Source organism: Morus notabilis, unplaced genomic scaffold (genome assembly GCF_000414095.1).
Source record: "Morus notabilis unplaced genomic scaffold, ASM41409v2 Scaffold1684, whole genome shotgun sequence".
In the NCBI taxonomy this organism is placed as follows: domain Eukaryota; kingdom Viridiplantae; phylum Streptophyta; class Magnoliopsida; order Rosales; family Moraceae; genus Morus; species Morus notabilis.
The window spans coordinates 19600-29119 of record NW_010361024.1 but is presented as its reverse complement, the minus strand read 5'-3'; the positions used below and the strand labels follow the sequence as shown (position 1 = coordinate 29119).

General features: G+C 34.6%; 1 protein-coding gene across 1 annotated transcript; it reads right to left on the bottom strand.

The window, feature by feature from the left end:
- Window positions 1-5429: 5429 nt before the first annotated feature.
- Window positions 5430-9520, bottom strand: LOC21386868 (S-adenosyl-L-methionine-dependent tRNA 4-demethylwyosine synthase). Its single transcript, XM_024165614.1, has 8 exons — window positions 8558-9520; window positions 8346-8461; window positions 8006-8181; window positions 7060-7250; window positions 6863-6949; window positions 6129-6286; window positions 5807-6017; window positions 5430-5718 (listed from the first exon to the last, which is right to left on the bottom strand). The coding sequence occupies exons 1-8, from the start codon at window positions 9434-9436 to the stop codon at window positions 5557-5559; spliced, it is 1980 nt and encodes a 659-aa protein (XP_024021382.1). The 5' UTR covers window positions 9437-9520; the 3' UTR covers window positions 5430-5556.

Here is a 9520-nt window from a genome sequence, read left to right as displayed (position 1 = left end):
ATTTGTTCACAAAATTATTCTCACTGAGTGCGTTTGAAATTAATTTTTACTTATTTTTTAAAATATATTTACACGTCTTTTGAGACACAAAAATGAAAACTGTTGTAAATCGTGTTTGTTTAGCAAACGTTTTGAAAATGAAAACTAACAATGAGAGTTGTTTTTGTAAAAAAATTAAAAAACGATTAAAATTTGTTTTCTCTTTTCTCTTTTTTATTTTCTAGTACTTATCAATAATGTTATAATATATTAATTCAGAATTATAATCAAACACGATTTATTTTTTTATTATACTCAAAATAATATCTTAAAAAATAACTAAACGTAATTTTAAAATCGGTTCTGAAATGATTCTCAAAATAATCTCATTTTTACTTTTGTATTGAAAACGTTACCAAATGGCCCAACTGTTTTTTATTTTTGCTTTCTTTTTCAAAACATTTGTTTAATAAATATAATTTACAGACTGTTTTCATTTTTGCATCTCAAAAAATGTGTAAAAACATTTTAAAAAATAAATAAAAATTAATTTTAAACGCACTATATAATTCTTAGTGTATTTATTTATTCCCTATATAGTCCGAGAACAATAAGAAAACATCTAATATACTAAACAAATATATCTCCTAAATTTAAGTATCATCTTGACTAGCAAAAATTTAAGTATCATCTTAAATGTACTTGATTAAAAGGAAATTCCATTAAAAAAAAAAACTATCTTCAAGAATAAGAAAGACATTGAAGACTAGTTGAGACTTTAGAAGAAGAGCTTTTTGAGGCTTACAACTGCAGGTAAGAAAGACGAAAAATTTAGCATATTTTTTTAGAGTGTGATTTGAGTATAATTTTTGAGTTGAATTTGAGTTATAACTTGAGTTGAAATTATAACTTGAGTTTGTGTTTAGTTGTGTACATTTAAGTTATAGTTTGAGATAAGAATCTTTTTGAATTTGTGTTTGAGTGAATCAAAACTTAAATTTATATTTAGATAATATTTTAATAAAAACTCAATGGTGATGAAAAATTTTAATAGGGTATATGGATGGAGTTTTATTCGTCTTTTTGTTGTCAACGCATAGAAAAAAAATCATCTCAATTAGGATTAAAACGAAAAGTTATAACATTTTTAATAATAGAAAAAATATTATTTATTAATTTGAGTTTGAATTTCTGAAGTTGAGTTGAAGAGAAAACTTGAACTCAAATTTTAATGATAAACACAAATTTAAACTTGAATTTAAATTTAAAAAAAATATAAATTTAAATAAAATTAAAATTTGAGTTATATTTTTTAAGTTTGAAGTTTTTACGAAAGTTTTAAGTTTTTACGAGACTGTCGAACATATCTATGTCTCATTACGCGACTCTGTAGCCTGAGTTGCTGCCACTGTTACGAAGAACCGAAGAGGCAAGTATCAGGTGCCAACTGACCGGGGTTAGCGCGTGAGTGACGCTCCACTTCTCGAGAAGCAACATGGCTTGGTAGTTCACTAGCCGCCCCGATAGGCCAATCAGAAGGGGAGGTGAAGTAGACGGAGTTTGATGGGCGCGTGAAGCAAGAGGGCTGTGAATTTGAGTTTAGCATTTGGTCTCTCGTAATAAATGGACAAAGTCAAAAAGGAGGTAAATCCAGAAGAAAGCGTGAACAAATGTCTTGTACAACTGCAGGAAACTGTAGCATTAGCCGTCAGAAGCCTTAATCTCAACTTAATTAAAATCAGTTATATAAATTTTATTTTTACACGCAGCTCTCAAAATTAAACCGTAGCATTAGCCAAAAAAAAAAAAAAAAAAAAAAAACTGCAGCAAACTGTTAGGACTAGGAGGACGTTTTGGTACAATTTTAAGTTTCTCTGTATTTTCACTTATTAATAGTTTCAGTTTTAAATTATTAAATTTGATTAAAATTACATTAGTAAAAAAAATATAATAAACATATCTTGATATACATCTGACCACTAAAAAATAAAAAATTATTAGTAATCTATTTTTACAAAAACTATTAAAGAAAGTTCTAAACTTTAACTGTTTTTTTTATTATTTTTTTTTCTAGTCAAGATTGGGTGTATTTAAGGGAGAGATTCAGGTTCAAACCAGCTAACTCATATATAAGGTTATTGGCATAAATAGTCCCAAACATATTTAGTAAGTGATAGTTTGGTCCTCAGATGTTTTTTAGGCAAATCAACTCATAACATTTTAAAACATGTACAATCTGAACATTTCTGTCAAGATCCATCTAAAAGCTAACGGTCCAATGCACGTGACTACCCACGTGACCCGGGCTTCCTCGGTCTTTCTCTGGGAGAGGAGAAAGGAGGGCTTAGTCTTGGAAAATCGGTTGTTTAGTGGAGGAGAGAAAGAGATTGGTGTTGGTGTTGCGGTTTGTGTGGATGGTGGTGAAGGTGGTGGTTTGGCGCTCATGGCTGCTCCATGGAACTCTAGAGAGGACCGTTAACTTTTCGACAGATCTTGACAGAAAACGCTAGATTGCACCGTTAGCTTTTAGACAGATCTTGACAGAAAGGCCAGATTACACCGTTAACTTTTAGACGGATCTTGACAGAAATGACCAGATTGCACGTGTTTTAAAATGCTAAGTCAATTTGCTAAAAAAAAATTGAGAATCAAACTGTCACTTACTCAATAAATTAAGAACTATTTGGGGCCAATAACAAAAAAAAAAAAAAAAAAAAACATAAGTCTGAAGATGAATAAGCATGGAAGATTTTTTTTTTTTTTTTTATCAAGAGTCAATAATATGTTCTTTTGTTTTAAATGCTTTATTTTTTGACAAATTAAAATATTTTCTTTTATAATTATGGATAATACAAAATTTCACGTGTAAATACTACACGATAATTATAAAAATTAAATAATTTGAGTCCAATAGAATTTTTATTTCAAGTATCGTTTATTTTACTGATTTAAATTTTTAATTTTTAATTTTTACAGTTAAAAAATTTAAAAAAATATCATATGTAATTTTTTTTACTATAATTAAAAATTTTAAAAAATATTACATTTTAATTTAAATTAAAAATTAAAATCTATAAAAAGACGAGACCTCGATGTTTTCCTTGAAATCAAATTATTAAAAATTATTTGTCTAAAGCTATACGGCTGTTCACGCTCTCTTTCAGTGGGACCCATGCTGCCCGGACTCCAGTTCCAATTGGCAACTTGTTGTACCCGGATTTCTATTAAAAAAAAAAATCTACACGTTATACCCGGCACTTCCTGACAACATGTTTAGACGAGACGTAAAGACAGAATAATTTTATCAAAAAAACGTAGTAGTGGCTGATGTGTAGGAACATATTAAGGCGTACTAAAGACGTTGACATTTCCTAAATATAGAATGAGACATATAATTAAGGACGGGAGAGGCACTTAGGTGCAACAGCCCCAATTTGGTGGGGACATTTAACATACGTTCAATTAACCGATTTAAATTCAAATTTTAAATTTTATTATAATAAAATTTTTTAAAAATAATCATATTTAACTTTTTTATTACAGTAAAAAATTTTCACATAAAATTATATGTTAACTTAAATTAAAAACTCAAATTAACAAACTAAACAGATTTTTAATAAATCATAAAAAAGTTTTTTTGTTCTTTAGTTTATGTCTACGTTCTTTTTTTTCATCTTTGAAAAAAAAATAAAAGAAAATTAATAACGAGAATGAATTCCCGCCGTCCAAGACTTATAATTAAATGAGAATGATTAGCTTGAGATTAATATTTAGAAAGAATCATTAGTGTTTTTTCTTTTAACTGTAAAAAATCCTTAGTTTTACATGTAGCAAAAAATGAAATAAAAATATTTACAGTGCGAAAAAAAATCCAACAGCAAGACTATTTTAAATTGCCAGACATATACAACTCGAGTTATGTCTAATTTAGAATCATAGCTCTTAATTCTGTTACAATATTTTTCTCACAAAAAATTTAAATTTCAAAAATCAGAATTATGAACTATAGTTATGAACCCATGAACCAAACATCAACCAACAAATTTGAAAATATGAAAATACCAACCGTGAAAAACTCCCAAATAAATAAAACAGAAACAAAAATAGAAGCTAAAAGCCAATTTTGATCAACTTCTCGGTTTTAGCTTTTTTTTTTTAAATATATATATATATATTAATGTTGTTTTATCAAAACTCACACTAAAAAACATGGGAATACCCCACCACGAAGCTTTTTTAAACAAATAAAATAGAAACAAGAATAGAGGCTAAAAGCCAAAAATCTAATTTCTCCAAATTACTTTAAAAAAAAAAAAAGACCACCTGCATAACACCTGTGTAAACTGCTTAATTAAGATGATGAGAATAACGCTACTACCAATTGAGCACTGAAAGCGATCGATGACGGGTAGAGGAGCTCTCGCTTGTAGAACTTGCTACAAGTGGACGAAGGGAAAACACATTTCTTGATGAGAAACAAGGTGAAAACTGAAGAGAATAATTCTGAAGGCCATTAATGCTAAAACTTAAAAAAGGATGGTCACTCCTTGGCAATAAAGGTCCCGGTTGTTGACTTTGAATGCTGCCAGGCCTAGGGTCCCATCAAGCAAAAGAAACTCTGATTTGTCATCCATCCAACAATAATATTTTTCCCTGATGTTGATTAGATGGTGCATCAAATACACTGATGACATGATTCCAAAATGTGTTCGAAGCCTTCTTTCTACCTAGGGAACTACAGCACCAAAGCTTTTACTTCAGAATCCTAGCACAAATGAGTAGCAACTAATCGAAGCCCACAGTTTACTGGCAAACCCGGACCACAGTTTATGACTGAATTTTGATTTCGAGGATTTGGAAATTAGTAGAGTGTAATTCAGGTTCACGGGCGGAGGTTGGAGAAGAACTGACGTTTGATTCAGACTGGAAGCTATTTAGGATGTTGGTCCTCAAGAAATTCATTTACTACATAATTTCTCAAGTGCACATATTCAAATATGCATGTATACATATAAATGCATGTATATGTATATGAATAATTTTATAGTGCACCAGTGGTGCTCACTAATAAACTGTAAGTCTCACATTATGGAGTTCATGAGTGGGACCATTTTCTATCAATGATGGTGCCCCAAGCATTTTTCTACACACACAACACTAGTTTATTTAGCACGTTAAAGAGATCGATCTTGAAATGTGGCATAAATTAAAAAAAAAAAAAAAAAAAAAGGAAGAAAAGAAAAGAAAGAAGAAGAAGAAAAGAGAAAAGGGCTACTAAATCACAATTATAAAGTGCATAAAAGGAAGAGAGAGAAGGCAAAGGAACCAGATTGATCTTCTCATTTAATCTAGTCGACTTTACCAGACAAAACTGAGCTCTTGGGCAAGTGACAATAAGAAAGAACACGGGGCCTTAAAAAATGAATAACCGCAGTGCAGGTCTCAGTATATGGATCCGGATCAAGAGCATTGTATATATTCAGAATGACGTTAATAAAAAATCTGTCGTACAGAAGTGAAAGACGAATCTATAAATGACAAAAAAAGAAAAATTCTCGTCCAATGCCAGTAAGGTTTCTAACCTGGCCTGGCGGTGGCTCGGTTTGGTCTGTTATGATGTCGCTCTTTCTTATACCTTGATTGGTCTGGATCAAACCCACCTTCCTCTGCTCCATAGACAGCCCAAGATGGTGTGGCAGCCATGTAATCCTTACTATCGAAAGCTTTTCCAGATGCGACCTGCATTATCCATATTTCATAAGTAGGAAATCATTAAACAATATAAGCATAAAAGAACCGAGAAAAAAAAATCATTGCTGCAACTAACCAGGTCATGGAACTTTTCATATTCTATCCACGTGAACCATTGACCATTAATCTTAAACTTCTCAGTTTTTGCTAAGAGGACGCAACATGAGTGTACGTGTTCACATGCAACCTCATACTCCCCTTGGCTTTTTAAGGCCAAGGCCTCCGAGAAAGCTTTAACCTCGGAATGCCAAGGCACATTCTCCATTGTCAACTTTGATGTAGCAGATCTGCAGGGATTGCCATGATTAGAGATGATTTAAAAAGAAAAAAAGTAAAAATAATGAAAAAAAAAATTGGCCCAGCACCAAATTTCACCAAACAAAAAAGTAAGAACTTACGATCCGCAATATGTAACGCCTTTGATTTCAATGAAATCAGGTTTGCCGATGCTAAAGAGGTTAAAATACGCATCCACATCCTCTGTATTCCACCCTTTCACTAAAGTCAAGCGGTAAACAGTACGCTGCTGTTTATCTCGAAGAGCTTTCAGAGAATCCTGGGAGTAAAATATCACGCATGAAAGTAACAACTGAGTTGCTAAATCATATTAATTCAAATGATGAAAAACAAAAATGGGTAAATATTATATCAACTACTTGGGGTTTTTTCCTAGACAGTCTATTTTGTTAATTATGTAGCTTTTTTCTGCAGAGCAGGTTCAACACTGGTCCAGATCAGATTGATTTTACAATTAGCAAGCAGCTTATGGCTTTATTACTTTTTATCCCCAGCCACGAGAATGGATGCTATAATTCAGATAGGAAAAATGCTTGAAAGTTGAAATGGATCATTTAGACCATGCAACAAGGCATTATGATTTTGCATCTCAGAAATTAGATCCCAAAAGGGCAATTCTTCCATGAAATTCAGGAACTATTAGTTGAACCTTGAATTTAGAGAAGTAACCTCGAAACTGAATATAGGTAACTAGAACTTCCTCTATGTATATATCTATCTATTTTTCTCCATGAGATAATTTTTCACATTCCTTTGCCTATTTAACTTTCTATATAAGAGTAAGACGAAAAACCTACCTCAATATCATGAACAAAGGAGGGGAAAAGGTGCTTACAAGGAATCTCTCCCAGAAGTCCCCAAAAAGTGGTCTATCAATTGCCTTCAAACTATCCTTTGTTGCAGCATCAACACTTACATATAACTGCACGGTCCAGCCGAAGTTTACCATTAAAAAATTAAAAAAGAAAAAAAGGATACAACACGTAAGAAATGTGTTTTAAGAAATAGAAAGAATAACAGTAGCATGTGAACCTGGGTTATAGGCTTCAGCATCTTAATCTTTTCAGGAAACTGAGCATTTGTTACTAGAAAAGTTGAAATCCGCCTCCGGTGCAGCTCATCAACAAGTGTATTAATCTCGGGATACATAATGGGTTCACCCACAAGTGATAAGGCACAATGCCTGGGAGAGAGACCTTCTGTTAATCGTTCCAGTGTAACACCTGCACAAGAAGATCTCTATAGGGATCACTTAAATATCAGCAGACATTTCATTTAGGAAATATTATAAGTCCTCAACTCAAGAAATATCCATGGTAAATAAGCTGTGAAGACTAAAGTAGATCCATAATTGCAATGCTTTCTTTAATTTAATTGGGAAACGTGTCGCTTGTAAATCACAAAAAACTTCTGAACAGATAGCTTGCTAGATTAGACATATTTTGGATAGCTGGCTTGAAACTTCTGAGGAATGAACAAGTGTGTAGCTCAAATAGAAAAAAAAAAAAAAGCAAGCATTGTAGAGGGATTTGTTATAATTTTTGGGTAGAACTCATTCCAAAAACTAGCTTGTACTAAGGAGAGGGTGCCCAAGTGGTTATAAACTCACATGCTAAGCCCATACTTTAGCAATGTAGGACTCAACCAGGATCCTAAATACCACCACGCTTCTGACACCGACGTCCACAGCAGCCCACTCTGGATGGCCCACTCTGGCCTTTCCAGGTCACCCCTTCCGAAATGTGAGCCTGAGGTAAGACATGCTCTGATACCAATTGTTATAACCCTTGGGTAGAACTCATCCCAAAAACTAACTTATAGGGAGAGGGTACCCAAATAGTTATAATCCACATGCTAAGTTCATACTTTAACAATATAGAACTCAGCCATCCTAACAGGATTTTATCTAGTTTATTTATCATTATGCTATACATCATACATGCCAGTCCATATAACTCGTATTAAAACTTCAAAGTACCCGGAACTCCTTTCATCTGCTTAATCATCTTTGTGTGCTGGTCAATAGCAGAATTCACAATCTCTAACGGATCATCCATCTTCCACTGCCAACTCTTTCCAACAGGATTCGTGTGATGTCTCCAACAGAAGACACATTTATTCGCACACGCTAAACTAGGAGTCGCCTCCATGCACCTGTTTCATCACATTACCACTTATCAACTAAAGTCCACTAAATCAAATAAAAAAGTGGATAACTCATAACATAGTAACATACCCACACAAAAAAAAAAAAAAAAAAGCCCTGAAAATTCATTAACCAAAAACTTAGCTAATCACAAGCCTCTGATGAAAATTACCTATGACTCTCTATACCATAAAATGAATGTTTGTAGCAACCCCCTCTGCCTCTAAGTTGTGACTTTGTCCATCTACAGACTTTGACACCACTATGTGAACCGATGATCTTATATCCCTGCACATTTAAGGTCATTGCAAAATAGCCAATCAGTATATCAAAATAAGATTCTATGTAGAAAGTGATTCCTGCAAAAGGATAAATAAACAACACCTGTTTCTCTAGACTCGCCCTAATTACTGGAGTAACCATATCTTTTTTCCCATTCGAAGTCCCATTAGTTTGAACCACTACCGGTGATCTCCTCGAAGGTCCTTTGCCAGCAATATCCTCAAGATCAACAATTTCCGACTCTACGCTGTACTCCTCATCCGTCTCATAATCACTCTCTGCATCACTCTCAGCACCAACTCCATTACTCAAAGCTCCACCATTTTCCACCACATCGTCATTCAAAACCTTCACCATTTTCGCGCTCCAAGCGTCGAACGCCTCCTCCAGATCGCCGCCGTCGACATCCCCTTCCCAAACCGGCAACATCTCCGCCGCGCCCAGCCCCCTCATCCGCTTCGACAAGTCCCTCGCCACCACATTGTACGTCGCGCCGTAAGCTCGGCTCCCGACGCCGAAAACTGCGAACTTGCATTGCGATAACAACAGCGATCCGACCCTGAAGTCTTCGACGCTCTCGGCGAGCCAATTGGCGAAGAACCTCCCGCTCGGAGGCGCTTTTCCGTCCTCCCACGTCGAAGCGACGATCAGAACTTGGGTTTCCTTGGGGAGGTCCTCGGGCTCGTAAGCCTTGGCGTCGACAAGGTCAAACGCAAGGTCGTTGGAGTTCAGAAGATCGAGAAGACGACGGGCTAGGGTTTTGGAAGTCCCTGTTTCGGAGATGAAGAGGAGCTTGCCTCTGCGAAAGCAAGAGGAAGATTTAGAGTTAGGGTTAGGGTTTAGGGAAATTCTGAGGCTTCTGAGGCGATGGAATTTGTAGAAGCAGTAGAAAGTGGTGGCGGAGAGGAGGGCGAGAAGAGTGAGACGAGCTGGGACAGAGGAAATGCACATGGCGGGCAATAATTTCTCTGGTTTTGCCATTTTAGAGAAGTCAGAGAGAGTTCTGTGACTATGGGTGAAAGGAAGACGAAGATTGAGGTCCCTACTTTTCGTTGATTTCACTTT